The following is a 15,217-nucleotide window of genomic DNA, read 5'->3' as shown; positions in this document are numbered from 1 at the left end:
TGACCCTGAAAGATTGAGTACGGGGAAGCCCCAAGTGTATTCTTAGAACTCAAACAGGAAGTGCGAAAAAGGGAAAGTTGACTTGAAACTGCAACTGTCAAATTTATGATGATGCACACAAAGTTCATTTCACGTAACGTCAACTAGGTGAAATGCTACCTATTCAGTTGGCGATGTATGCAACTCTGCTTGATAATTTCGCACTGGAATGAAAAGATAGCCGTAGATATAGGCTAAAGATAAAGATAGGCTCTCGTGGAGAAATGAATGAAGGGGTAGTTTCTAAAGAAACTGTGGTGCTGCGTCGGTGGGGAAGTAGTATACAAAAATTTGGTTTTATCAACGGAGTTGATAATGTAAATTGGCCACCGTACAGAGATTCTATTCTCGTGGATTCTATTCTCGTGGAGAAAGCCGCTTTCATGTCTAATCGCTATTAGGCCCTTTCTTTTGTTCCCTTTCACCTCTTGCCGACAAGCATGTTTTCGACTGAGATGTTCTCCTTTAATAAAATTAATTGTGGGAAAATTATTCTTAAGTCTAAGGGCTTCCCGGCAAAAATTGTTACTAAAATCGCGCAACAAAATCATCCATGCAGCGTCATCCACAATCATTCGTATTTGTAGTCCATTCATTTCGGCTGCTTTTGGGCTCGTCACGCTCATGATTTGTCAACAATTCAAGTTTGTGTCAGTTTGGATTTGCTTAGATTTTCAGTTTCAAACTCTATTCTCGTTGGCTACTACTCTACTACACCACACTGTGTACTGGTTCACCTCGAACGAGACCGAAGACCCGGAAAGGGAAGACCCCTGGATGTGTGGAAAACGTAGACACTGCGGTAATTCGGTGAAATGACTCGCCGGCCACTGCAAACAAATGGAATGTCTCTGTTCGTCATTTCATTATTTTCTTGTGGGGGTGGTGGTGAGGGTGGGTGGGGAAGGAAGGTGTTTTTGGTTTTATTTTTCCACATACCAGCCTGGGTGTGTGGAAAACGAAGACCTACCGTAATTCACGACGAAAGCTTATCGGATCGTTTTAAATAACATGAATGGTCTGTTTTGTTATCCGGTGTTTGGTATTTTAATTTTTTCTGGAGGGTGGGGTGGAGGGGGTTCGTTTCCTACGCACCCCTGCTCAAAACCGATACTTTAGCAGACCCAAAAAACAGTAGACGTACGTCGACTCAACTAACGACTATAGAGACTATAGTGATGGCTACTGGGGGAAGTATGCAGTGGTCGTAGGAGCACAGCCTTTGAGTAAAGCACCGCTCGAGGGTGGGCACATCCTGGCAATCCATTGTTCAAGGAAAGGTGTTATCGAACGCCATGGTAACGAAAACTGTTACAATTTTATCTTCAGAGCCTCGATATCTTGGCCGCAACAGTCCAGCCGTCGGATTCGCAGACGCTACTGTTGTTGAGTTTCTTTTACAAGCATCCCGGCCCGAGACTTGCCGCAAGATTTAGCTGCAGCTCTACTATTCCCATTTGTCTGCTTTTTTGGCCCATAATGTATTGAGTCCTAGAGTGTAAATTTAGAATTCCCCCTACTACCGTCCTGTCATCCATTTTCCGTTATCAAAATGCGCGAGTCGACGCATTTTAAAACTTGCACAAAAAAGAGAAAAGACCAACAACGGCAACAATATCTTATAGGCAAGTCGTCTAAACTTCCATTCATTCCTACAGTCGCTCCATCATTTTGCAAACGTTAAAAAAGTTGAGACATAGATCCACTTTTCCGTCCAAGTTAAGAGTATCATATTTCCCTTGACGCTGAGATAGCTTCGTTTTGATTGGCTTTACAACAGTGGGCGTGCTGAATGTCCCAAGGGAGACGTTCTATAAATAAATCCTGCTAAGGAAGGGGTCGACTCCTAGGCCAAGTATGGCCACGGAAGGTGGTTTCCATTAAGCCAAAATTACCGGAAATTTCGAGCTGAAGTCAAATGGAAAGCTCCCTTTTGGTTCAGTCCGACCGGAATATTTGTGACCACCTCTGGAGGTGGTCCTCTTTGACCCGGTCGGTCTGGTCCGACCGAAACGTGCCGTTCCATTTACAAAACTTCTCATTTCCAGCGGCATTTCATTGTGATGTAACTGAAATTTTGGTTCAAACGTAAATGGAGCACTTCGGTCCAATTGGAAATTGACTTTTGATGAAAAATGTCGTTCCATTTTTCCTTGATTAGTTCCACTGGTCTCCGACCTGATGGTCAGGCATAATGGTCACGCCCTTCAGTAAGCTACAAAAAATGCGAATCATTAGGGCCTGTGGGGAGTGTGGGGTGCAAATGTATTCCGTGCACCACTTACAGTCACAGGCAGGCAATTCCTACCTACCGGTATCACGTTCGTACCGGAGCGGTTTCTGTAGAGTTGCAGCTCCGGGTTCAAATCCAATCCACGGAAATCTGGGAAATGATTCTTATTTTCCTTATTTCCTCTGCTAACACAAGCGCTGGGTCACAGTGTCCTAAATTAACGATAAAAGTAAATTCAAAGCAAACTAGGAATTAACAATAATCGTTAATTTACAGAAGAGATCATGTTGAGTTATTTATACAGAGGAAAAGTCGTGAAACACTAAAACTCCATGGAATCGTCTCAAATCGACCTAAATTGTCCCCCCGACGGACAAAGACGGACAAAGACCAACAAAGGATTCGAAAATCGTTCGTAGTTTTACATACAAAAAGCCAACGATTTCTCCCATTCGAATAATAATTCTTGTGATCATTTGTCTTCTATTGAGTATGGGGGACCTGTGGAAATTGGAAACTGCACGCAAACGCGGCGAGCTTTTAACGAGGGAGCACTGGGAGCTATTTCTTTCCCGCCAGTCACCAGATGCCGAGTTTGCGATGATGGTGGTTGAATAACTAAATTGAGCATGGCAGACGAATCAAACACCAAAAAAGGCATTTTTAGAGATGTCAGATTCTTCTTGGCCGACGAAAGCAATGAGAAGGTATGTGATAAAACGTAAGATGCAAAAATAAATGCAACAACTTCTCAGTAGTTAGAAAATCTGTGCAGATGTTAGTGTTTATTCGGATAATTTTCGATCGATACTTCGAATTGTGATTGTAAGCTTCATTCCATGTACGTGTTGACCATGTGTTGTTACATTTTTTGGATTAGAAAGCTGCTTCTTCTAAAGCATAATACAGAATATTTTGTGGTGTTTTGTCCATCGATGGATGTAAAGTAAATTGGCAAGCGTAGGTAGATGCCTATTAATTAAATTAACTGGAAAACCTTGCACACATTTAGCTGTGTTGATTTGATTTTTTTCATATTATTTCAAATTTGAAGCCCTCTTACTTTCTCCTAAAACGGATAAAATACACCCGAAAAAACTGTCTGCTTTTCGTAACCGCATAAACTCTGATTGCATAATTATTGACATTGAAATACGGCAGTACATGCCATGGTGTGTTTGTAAGGACAGGAAATCACTGTTATTTGTTCATCTGGCATGTAATATAAGGTATTTTGGCATGTTTTGCATCACCCATTCCGCCGTATTTGCAAAAAGAGCCATACAGTATCAATGTACATAATATCAAACAAAATTACAACTGATGTAAAGCATCAACAATATATCATTCATATTTACTGCACATTATTGTACTATAACTACATAACCCCTATGTCTTCCTACGCACACACAAAAAAGCCAAAAATATGATTATCAAACATTTTATAACCTGATTGCATTTTAAAGCACAACATGAACATGTGCACAGAGTTTTCTTTTACCTTTGTTTCAAACCAAAGATAATCTGAGACTTATAAAAACTCACATGCATTCTTTTATGATCTTGCCCTGCATTAAGGTTATGTGAAAGTGACTGACAGAAATAGCGTTAGTTTTCTGTGCATTGGTAACTGCTTGTAGAGCATTGTGAATTCAAAGCTATTATGTCATTTAAAGATAATTCGGACGTAAATAGTTCATTATTGAATGAACTTTCCTTTTTATTATCCAACTGTATTAGTTATTTTACAGAATAGGCATGAAACGAGTACAAATATTCCATGATATTGTACAGTTAGCAATTGTGCACTTGGTTATTGTACAATAGAGAACCAGTTTGGATGATTGCTGATTGTTGATTGTTGATGTTTGCCCCATTCTCGGTTGTTTACTATTCACTTGCTTAAAATTTATTGTGGCAAGCTCGTCAAAATACAGCACAACTCAAAAATACTCAGCGATACTACACACCGAAACATTTAATAAGACATCTTTATTTTTTAAAATGATTACTTAATTAGGTGAAGCAAGTCCTAAAATCAGGTGGCGCAGCAAGGGAGTTTTACATAAGTGATCTGGTGACACATGTCATTGCCAAGGATACAAAGTTTCCTCAATTTAGTGAAGCCAAGGAGTATAATTTGATCATTGTGAAGGTACTGCACAAAACAAAAAGTTTTGGGTAATCTGGGTAAAGTTTTAGGGATAATGATAGATAATGATATAATAATAATAAAAATAAATAAATAAATAATAATAATAATAATAATAATAATAATAATAATAGTAATTATAATATTTCCGTAAGGTCGCAATAGTAAATACTGTAGAAAACAGACAACCTTTTTAAAAGACATGTTTCGGCATGCTTATGCCATCATCAGTTTAATGAGTTCCTAAGTGTGAACAGTTATAAAGTCTACGGGTAGACTTATTACATCATTTCATTCTCTACCAATCAAAATAATCATCACCTGATCGTGATGAAGACCTGCAGCATTTTCACGTAGACTGAAAAGTTGTTAATCCTCAACACGTTTTCATTGTTAGGTATTAATATTAACAACATTATTATTAACTGGCAAATGTCACAGTGCATTTTGTTCAGGAAGATTAGACTAAGAAGTGGTGTTAATTTTTGTTTTCCTTCAAATTTGCAGCCAAAGTGGGTCTTCCTCAGTGTTGCATGCAACATGCTTCTACCGTATCCTTTTGTCAGAGTAAAAATATATAACAACAATGTTGCACATTAATGAAGAATAAAAAAGGAGTTAAAAAGCTATTCCATAAAAGTCCATGTATAAGCCGCATCTGTAGATAAGCTGCACCCCCAATTTGGACGCTCGAATTTGAAAAAAGAATAGAGACGCAAACTTTGAAGTTCAAATGAAGTTCTATTAGTAAACAAACAAGGACAAACAAGTTTGGTCTCAAAGCACTGGTATGGTGGTTGTTATGAGCTTTCACATCGATTAAGTCTTTAGACAGGGAAATTTCACTTGTCATACCTTAATACAAGTCTAGGCATCACAATGAAACAGTCGGCCGTTTGCCTCACGAGTACTTGTGAATATCTTTTCTCGCATGTTGTGGAAAGATATGCATTGAAGCTAACCTGATCAGGCATACTTTTCTTTAGACAGTTGTGAAAAGGTCTTGTCTAAAGAAAAGTACGCGGTAACGCCTGATTGCAGGTTACGGTGAAGTGACCATAGCAAACAGCTTTGTGGAGGAATGGAGATTGCCTGTAAGTTAGTGTTTCAGCTGTTTGAGTAAAGTGAAAATTAATCACTTGAAAGAACTCTCGGAGAGCAAGAATCGCAAATGAACGCTTCAAGATACAAACGGCTCCTTTAGGAGCCATCGCTCATGAAAAAGGCAATGATCAACAACAACATGCTTTCAGTTTGTTATAATTATGTTTATTCAGTCTCATCTTGAGATAAGCCGCACCCCCGATTTTTTATTTGAACTTTGAGGAAAAAATAATGTGTGGCTACATGTACATGGACTTTTGTGGTAGCTCAACTTGTTTCCTGAAAGTGTTACAAATCTGTCTCACCAGTTATGAAAAGTACTTTATCAGCGACTGATTGTACTGGAATGAAAACTTAAATTCCTTAATAAGTTATTTGCAGAGGTGATGCCTTCAGATGTGAATCTCAACAGCTTTTTAAGGGAATAGTGGTGTGTCCATCTCAGGTTGGTACATGTACATGTTGCAGCTCATTTGTTTTCCTTAGGTTAATTTGGAACCAAACTGGGTTATTTTGTTTCAACCTAGATCAATTTTAAGTTGTTTCAACCTGGGTCAATTTGGGGCAGGTACAGGTCACAGGTCATTCTTTTACCAATACAGATACTGATGCTATCCTAAACTTTAAGCCTAATTAGGCCTAAACAAGAGTTGTTAGTCCTACTGTTAGCATTTTGTAAATGGCTAGGAAAGGAAAGGAACTTTATTTAAGTGTCTAATCTTCTAGCACTGTAGAGCACTAATCAGGGACACTGTAAATTTAAATTAACAAGTTAACGCAAATGAAATTAAATGTTGGTTTTTTAGAAGAGGAGAAACCGGAGTACCCGGAGAAAACCTCTCGGTGCAGAGTAGAGAACCAACAAACTCAACCTACATATATGATGCTGAGTCTGGGAATCGAACCCGGGCCACATTGGTGGGAGGCGAGTGCTCTCACCACTGCGCCATCCCTGAACCCCTATCTGTATTGGTAAAACAATGACCTGTAACCTGATTGTGTTTTGTACCAGTGCCAAAATGACCTAGGTTGAAACAATTTGATCTACATGTAGGTTGAAACAAGTTGACCTAAGTTGAAACAAAATGACCTATAGTAGTTTGGTTGCAATTTAACTAAGGAACAAAGTGACCTGCAACATACAATCATGGCAGTATGTAATATTGAACATCTTAATAACATAATAAAATTATAATTATTTATTATTCCACTATTATGCCATTTTACCATATTTGGTCAAGAGAACGTGCAAAATGTGACACAGGAATACACTGTAGTGTCCCGTTTGACTTGTGTAGAACAGAGCAAAATAATACGGATGGAACCGGAGTTTTTCTACGCGATGCAAAGCTTGAGAATTTAGCTTGTCATTGCTTGTCATGCCTCAGTTCATGTACCCAATTATATGTAAATAAAGGACATTTGGCTGGCTTTTTGTGCTTTTGCATGTACATTGTTCGCACGTGCCCTGAAGGACAGATGATGCTTTTGAAAAAAAAAAACCCAAACAAGTCCTTATATTTATTCCCCAGAGCCTCGAGATGATGCTTTTTGTTTCAGACTGAATTTTAATACATGTATAATTATCAAAATCGGTCTATTTTACATTGTAAATGCATGCTTCTCTAGGTTACTATAAATTCAGGCCATTATTTTCAAATCATTTTGTAACTGATTTTAAAGATGTGAGACGGACCAAAATGTGCCTTAGAAAAGTTTCGTGATCTTCTAGAAAAATGTTTTATACATTTACTTTTCTGACATATAATTTACATGATAAACCTTTACCCGAAAAGTACACTAGGCAGAAATTAAAAACACAAAAATAGATGCAATCAAAGAAGCGCAAAATGGAGGACATAGTAAAAGTATTTTGTGGATTAATTCTTAATCTGAGAAACAAACAATGAAAGCTGTTCAATGAAGAAGAAAAAAAAGTAAAAAGGAAACAAAATAAATATTGTCTGATATCAGAATGTTACCAGGAAGGTTCCTTTCACAGTTACCTAAAGTAATGTTTGCTTGGAAGTGTTACTCAATAAGTCTATGTGTGCATTGTTTTGTGTCAGTAAATGGCAAGAGTCTTATTTCACTATATCACCTTTTAGATACCTGAAGGTGACAGAGATGCATTATGGGCAATGGTAACATACCATGGTGGACAGTGTCAATTAAATCTCAACCCAAACTGCACTCATCTCATCATCCCTTGTCCATCTGGAGTAAGTTCAGCAGACTTGCAGGTGTCTCAAAGGGCCAGTCATTTCAACAGGGTTTGGCCAATTTTTACTAAATATGCACATTTCAAGCCATTTTAATTTTGGCCAATCAGTTGAGTATAAGCTGTTCTTCATTGAAAAACAATAATTTCAAGATGGCCAGGCCCTATTGGTTAACGATGGATAACGCTATCCGCCGGATAAATCACTATCTAGTAGATAAGTCATAGCGAAATCAAGTGCGCTATCCAATGGATAGTGACTTATCCGGTGGATAGTGTTATCCACCTTTTGAACAACTGGTGCCAGATGAGACTCAATAGGAAAAGCATTATTTTGGATGTATCTTCTTAAAGCGACTTGCTTCAAGGGCACTCAGGAGATAACATTGTTATCGGATACCACTGTGCATGTAAGACCTGGTTTAAATAACGAGCGCAAATTAAAATTACCAAACCCAATTTTACTTCACATACACGGCATCAGAAAAGTGGTAATGCTTGATTAGCTTTGCAGGAAGGTTTGGGGGCATCTATTCAAAGTATTATGTATAATATAACCCTAAGTTTCCCACTGTACTCTAAAATTTCAGGTAAGGGATGTTTTGAAGCTACTAATTTAAAAGAAAGGAAAGGAAAGGAACTTTATTTATTAAAGTGTCTAGTCGTTCTAGCGCTGGAGCACTACTGTAATTGGGGACACTGTAAACTGAAATCAACATTTGATGCAAATAAAGTCAAATGTTGGCTTTTTGAGGAGGGGGGAAAACTGTCCAGAGTACCCAGAGAAAAATCTCTTGGTGCAGAGTAGAGAAGCAACAAACTCAACATGACGCGTAGTCTGGGAATCGAACTCAGGCAACATTGGTGGGAGGCAAGTGCTCTCACCACCTCGCCACTCCCTGCACCCCAAAGTAATTAATGACTTGGCCATATACTGTATGAGCTTTCCATATTCAAGTCATTACTGGTCATTTCTTATGAAAAAACCAAGCCAAGAGTTAAGAATTTACCTTCCCTACTTCAATATTATTGCAAGAATGCCATCTTTCAGCACAGCAGTGGTACCTGTTACCTAAACATTAGGTGGAAGTGGGTGGAAGTCAGAATAACTGGGAGCCACACCCCACCCCCACTCTGTCGCTTCGTCACCCAGCCCAGACCAATCTTACATACTTCCAATATGGCGTCTGATATATTTCCTTTCACGGGAACATACAACAATATCTACCGCCTGCGAACAGGCTAGTCCCGAGCACTTGCATTTTCTCCAGTATGCTTAAGTCATTACTCATGATCATATGAATCTCTTCATTGATTTGCTAGGCCAAGAATTTTACAACACAAATTTTCATCTGCAACAATAAACAATATGGTGCAAGTTTAGGTTCATTGGAAAATTTATCCTGCGTATATCTTTTATAGTTGCTAATTTTGTTGTATCTGTTAAATGTAGGCTAAATATGATTGTGCTCTGGAGCATCCTGACATCATCAAGATTGTGACTCCAAGTTGGATCATTGATAGTATAAAGGAAAATAAAATCCAGGATGAAGCCAAGTATGCACCTTACATAGCAGAAACAAAAACACAAACAGAGACAACAAGCTCTCTTTTGACACCTGACGACAACGATAGAACAACAACCACTCCCCTGTCAGCTAGTATTGCGCAAGAAACATCAACACCAGTTGCAGCATCTTCAAAAATGTTGATCACACTGCCATCCACGCTCTTGAGTCCTGTCTCGCCATTAGCTCCTGTCACAGTAGAGAGCAAAGTCTCAACAAGTATCTCTACTTTGGCTGTATCTGAAAATAGTTCGACCAAGATTGCTGAACACACATTTAAGGAGAGAAGGAAATCCCTGGAGGATAAAGAGAATGTTGCTGATGGGACCCCTGTGGGGGTCAAAATTGGTGAAAATAATAACGAAGTCCATGCAAATGACAAAGAAAAAAAGGCTGTCTCCAAGGAAAATGACCAAGAAGAAGCAACAGATAACAAAGGTTGGCAAATAAATCTAGTGTTGAAGATTTTTCCTTGTTGCAGGACTCAAAAACCAACTGGAAATTTTAATTTACTCTCTGAGGCCGTGAACCCCTCTATTATTTTCTTGTAACAAACTGTTTTAAATTTATAATTATATAAAGTACTTTACATAATAGTGATTGGTTGTTGTTACCTATGATCTATTAGAGGTCAGATGCGTAGCTGACTTTAGTTCTTTATTGTAATTTATAACAATAACTTATTTTAAGAAGTTAGCGTGTGACTGTGACAATTCTGGTGATGCTGTGGCCCTCTGTTAAAAATGATCTCGAGACATGAAAGTATAAAACGAATGTAATGTACACACTGTATATCATGCGCCCCACAATTTCAGCTAATGTTTAGAATCAGCTTGCTGTATAAGAATTCCATTATCTTTATTTTGGTCTTTGTAGTACAGTAGACATGTTCATGATTCATGAGGGTATCTTGTTTGAAGATACAGCTGTACTGTAAAGACATGTACGCTACATGTATATACGCAGAGCTAACTAAGGCCTTTCTTGCACTATGGTCTTCCATAAAAAATGTGCCATCTATGAAGAACAAAATTAGTGTTTCTTTGAGTTTGGGCCAAGTATGATCTTTTGTGGGGTGCTACAGCTGTGCCGTACAATGTACATGAGGATTCAGTTCTTCTCTTGTAGCACCTTTTTTGCTGATCCTCAAGGAGAGATTGACATTAATTTTTTGTGCATGCATTTCCCTAAACTTAAATATAATGGAGGCAGGTGCCGAGGAGGCAGTGTGGCCCTGTGTGTAGGACGCTTGCCTTGAGATTGGGGGATCCCAGGTTGAAGACACATTCTGACCACTGGTTGAATTTGTCGTTGGTGGTCCCTTGTTCAACTTTTCAGCTGCACTTGTAAATAGCCAACTGGTTTGCCTCCAGCCAGTTGGGATTCTTAGCAGTTGTAAATAAAATTTGTTGTTCTGGTCTGTCATTTCATTGATTGTACGTGTTTCATTAAAATTGTCTCTGAAAAGCCTGTATATGGGGAGTGGTTAATAAGTATGCGTTGTACATGTATTGTATTATTATTGTACTGTGTAATGCTAATCGTAACACTTCTTGTTGGAAATATTAAAGTAGCAAAATTCTTAGACTCAGTGGAACACTCCATGTTAGATAATTTCATCAAAACTGGCTTGCATCAATCTGGACATACATGCATGTAGATACATGTAAGCGGACATCATGGTATAGATAATGTCATATGTCATTGGGATGTCATTAGAGATTAGGATGGGAACTCTCAGACTGATGAACATTAATTCTCAACTACTCAATGACCTCATGTATTGATTCATTCTGGTCCAGGATCAAATTGCTTGACGGGTTGTGTTTTTATGATATCTGACTATCAAGATTGCATGGATCATGACATACTGCATACATGGATGGAGGTAAGAAGAATGACTGTTATTTTGTCAATGATGTTATTAGTTTGACATCACAAGAACCATCGTCATTAGATCATCATCATGTACAGAGAAAGCTATGACCACAGTGCTCCTTTTTCACGTTTCAGAAATGAGCGTTGGGGTTGGGGACTGGTAATTCTTGCCTTTGGAGGACTTTAAAAATATATTAACACATCAAACTGACAAGGTTTATTAGTGATGCTGTGTTTTTTGCATGTAGGTGATCATAGAGCTCCAGGTGATATATTTCCTGTGACCACAGTATCTCACTCCTACGTGTATACTCTTTCGCGTTTCAAAAATGAACATCGTGGCTGCCACTTTGACAATGACTTGTTATGACGCAGTTTATTATTAATAAGAGGACAGACGCACAAAAAACTGACGTCAATTTGTTTAGTGATGCTGGTTTTTTTGCATTTAGGTGATAGAGCTCCATGGTGGTAGTGTCAGCCCATTTTATGGAAAACGCTGTACGCATTTATTGTGCTTGAACCAGCATGGAAGCATGTATCAGCAGGTAAAAACATTAGGAGGGAAATGTAATTTTTACATTGAATGTAGCAATTATTTGCGTCATAAGGACTTTAGCAAATCCTTAGAAATTGTATTCGTTACTGGAAAAAAACTTTATTATGATAGTGTGTAGTGTGGCTCATCCACTTACAGTGTAGGATACTGAAGTGCAGCAGTTATATATCACACAGGACTTTGCGTATTTGGAAATAAAATTAAATAAATGTTCCATAATAAAAAATGTGCAATAATCAAGCTGTATGCTTTACATTGTACTAGATGTACATGTAACACAACACAAAATAGAAATAAAACAGTCACGTAAATTTCTTTGGTTTGGTTTTGCACTACATGGAGCTCTTTACACGAGTTGTTTCATGAAGTCTTGATCCATCGAAGAACATTGCAGTGTACACTTCCAGTGGTGATTCACCTTGAATACTTGTGTGGGGGTCGACACGAGTCGCCCGAGTCGCACGAGTTTTAAAAGAAAACAAACAAATCTTCAGCAAGCAAATGGAAAGGGAAAAAAGCCATTTCAGAGTCGACAGTCAAAAGCCAGGGAATAAGAATCGCGCTAAAATTAAAAATCACAGACAATCTAGCTTGATCGTGATGTGGCAGGTCGTTAGGAAACTTCGTCAGTTCAAGGTCAAAAAACTTTATTCCACTTTGTCTCTGAGAATGAGATTATTCACATTTTGACTTTTTCTCATTGAAACACACCAGCTTAATTGGCTTGGCTTGGAACAAGAATCAGCAAAATATGGCAACCAAGAAAGAACAAACTTCAAACAAGATAACCAACAAGCTAGTGACATTTCTCCTTAATTTTACAAGAACTCATTGCCATTACATGTTTACAACATAAGGGCAAACTTTTCTTGTCACTGTCGAGGCATATCGAAAAAGCAACCAGAGAAAAAAACACTTGTTCGCTTGCAGTTTAGAGCAAAACAAACAAACAAAATCATGCAATCATTCTTTAAGTCCAAAAGAGTACAGGTGATAATTATTGCTATTTAATTCCAGTGGAGAATAAAAATTAGAGTTTCATTTCTGAACAAAGGAAAAAGCGAAGAAGAAGATGGGATGTTGTGTAATACCTAGCGGTCAGACAGACGCAGGCTCATCAAAAAAAAATTTCTTACCTTTTTGCATACTTGTCAACGTCAGCATTGATCCAAACTTTCCACAAATATGATTATTTTTGCTTTATTCAGAGAGAGATTTTGCTTTCGGCGAAAAAATTTTTAACTTAGCAACATTTAGCACAATCAATAATTATTGCCATATAAGGTCAAACTAAGGTATACATGTATGAGCTGATAACCGAGATTGAGTAAACCAATCAGAGCATGAGAAATGCATTAACCTGAAGGTTGAGAATTTAATAAAATAATAATAAGTATTTACCTTAGTTTGTTTCTCTAGATTTTACTTTTTAAGTTAAGGTATGTACATGTAAGATGTCATAAACTACTTTGCATTGTATAGTTTCAGTAGCTCGCACTAGCTCAGCCATGGGACAAATGAATGCCAGCTTTGTTACTCTCTTGTACCATAAATTATAGACCTATTAAAAGTAAAATCTAGAGAAGCAAAGGTAAAATATAGTCATGTACGTTCACTTTAAAGGGCACCATAGTCATTGTGATTTTTGTTCTTCCGTGCATTTGATAACAATGATTCATGTAATTATTATTATACTGATCACATCAGGTACTTTACATTATTATGTGACAAAAATATTTCAGTGCAAGTAATAAGATGCGAGCGACTTTCCTATGACCTTGAAAAACATATGTAAAAACAACATAAGAACGTAAACAAAAAATGCAAAACATTGAATTGGCTTTGCAAATACAGATGCAAACAATGTCATCTCTCCATGGAACTTTCTTTGACGTTGTTTGAAATGCAGTAATGTGATTGGGCAATTGAACTGTTTGCTGCCCATATTAGGAGTTTCCTTGGCAGGAATAAGGAGAAGCTTTGTTTTAATCTTGCCAAACATTGATCCGTGAAAAAAATTGCGAGCACTTTTTCAAGGTCATACAAAAGTCACTCCAACGCTAACCTTAACCCTAACCTTGTTGTAAGAAAATTAATACTATAGGTAGGAAATTTTAATGCTTAAACTTAAAAGGGGCACTTTAAAATTGGGCTTGTGTCTCATGATTTGCATTTCTAGACATAAGTGTGATTGTTAAGTCCAAGTCAATTAAAATTTTGTATACGTTTAAATGATTATGTCTTCCAGGCACTTTCTGATGGCAAGAAAATTGTAACAGCACATTGGTTAAATGATGTGTTATTAGCAAAGACAATGTTTGCTCCATCCAATGCCCTTCACTTTCCTGTTCCGTTTAAGGATAAAGTCAGTCAATGTCGAAGTATGGTGAGTGATACAAAAACTTGGGCCTTGGGTTTCTTGGGTTTTTGAAATTACCTTTACCAACAACAACAACAACAACAACACACACTTTATTTTAAAAGCCAATACAGAGAATACAGTAGCCCGCAATTAGCATAGCTATTCTAGGCAGGCTACATAATTTTAGACTGGATGTTTAAGGGGTTTACAAAAAAAAATTAACAGAAAATATATGTACATGTACAACAACAGAAAATGTATACACAACAACATCAGAGAGTACTAGTACTAGTGTAAACTTTAAACCATTTTATTTGGGGACATATGTTAAGTGTTCATTATTAAGAAGAACTTGCTGTGGCCTAAATGTACATGTATACAAGGCAAAGGATTACATTCATGAAGTTGTTAAGGTAATTATTTAATTGACAAGCTTACTCGTGGAAACTTGAAATGATCATTAAAAAGTCTCCACGGGTACATCATGAGACGATCACCATTAATTTTTTAACAATCCATCACTAAGTGGAGGTTGAATGCCTGAGACATTCAGGAGCTTCCACTATTGGCAGCCAGCTTCAAGGTGGAGACAACTCCCATGGCTGGGAAATCCTGGCAATGCAGGTATGATCCCCCATATGCAGCTTGGGGACAGGCACCCGTTACACTATGGAAAAAGGTGGAGGAAAGAGGAAACAACTCGTAAAATTGCTCCACAAACTCGCTTTTCCAGCCGCACGACCACATTACACTATGGTTATAACATACACCCTGCAAGTCACAAGGGCAGGTTTATGATAAATTATTATGGTGCATGCCCTGAGTTAACAAAGCCACTGACCAACTGGACATACAGACCTACAAGCACTCTCATTTTTAACTCTGTTAAATTACATTTAACTGCTTTATATTTATTGGTTTTATTGTCTTTTTTGTTGAAAGGTCATTACAGTGACAGGATATGCCGGCAAAGAGCGCACTTTACTTAAAAACATGATATTCATCATAGGGGCAAGATACACTGGTTATCTTACACGTTCCAACACTCACATCATTTGTAAAAGGTACAGTGCATTATATTTTTTAACTAAAGATTGATAT

At 37.7% G+C, this 15,217-nt stretch overlaps 1 protein-coding gene across 1 annotated transcript in view; it reads left to right on the top strand.

Moving 5' to 3' along the window:
- The first annotated feature begins 2,853 nt into the window (after positions 1–2,853).
- LOC138019216 (PAX-interacting protein 1-like) overlaps positions 2,854–15,217 on the top strand; it is a 19,921-nt gene continuing 7,557 nt past the window's right edge. The window contains exons 1-10 of the mRNA XM_068865933.1: positions 2,854–2,979; positions 4,293–4,427; positions 4,932–4,975; positions 5,910–5,973; positions 7,637–7,750; positions 9,203–9,755; positions 11,120–11,205; positions 11,648–11,743; positions 14,003–14,140; positions 15,059–15,180. Of these exons, the coding sequence (XP_068722034.1) occupies positions 2,902–2,979; positions 4,293–4,427; positions 4,932–4,975; positions 5,910–5,973; positions 7,637–7,750; positions 9,203–9,755; positions 11,120–11,205; positions 11,648–11,743; positions 14,003–14,140; positions 15,059–15,180 (1,430 nt within the window). The 5' untranslated portion in view covers positions 2,854–2,901. The remainder of the gene's footprint in view (positions 2,980–4,292; positions 4,428–4,931; positions 4,976–5,909; positions 5,974–7,636; positions 7,751–9,202; positions 9,756–11,119; positions 11,206–11,647; positions 11,744–14,002; positions 14,141–15,058; positions 15,181–15,217) is intronic.

Source organism: Montipora capricornis, chromosome 10 (assembly GCF_036669925.1).
Source record: "Montipora capricornis isolate CH-2021 chromosome 10, ASM3666992v2, whole genome shotgun sequence".
NCBI lineage: Eukaryota > Metazoa > Cnidaria > Anthozoa > Scleractinia > Acroporidae > Montipora > Montipora capricornis.
The sequence above is the reverse complement of the archived record's forward strand: the minus strand, read 5'-3'. Positions and strand labels throughout refer to the sequence as shown.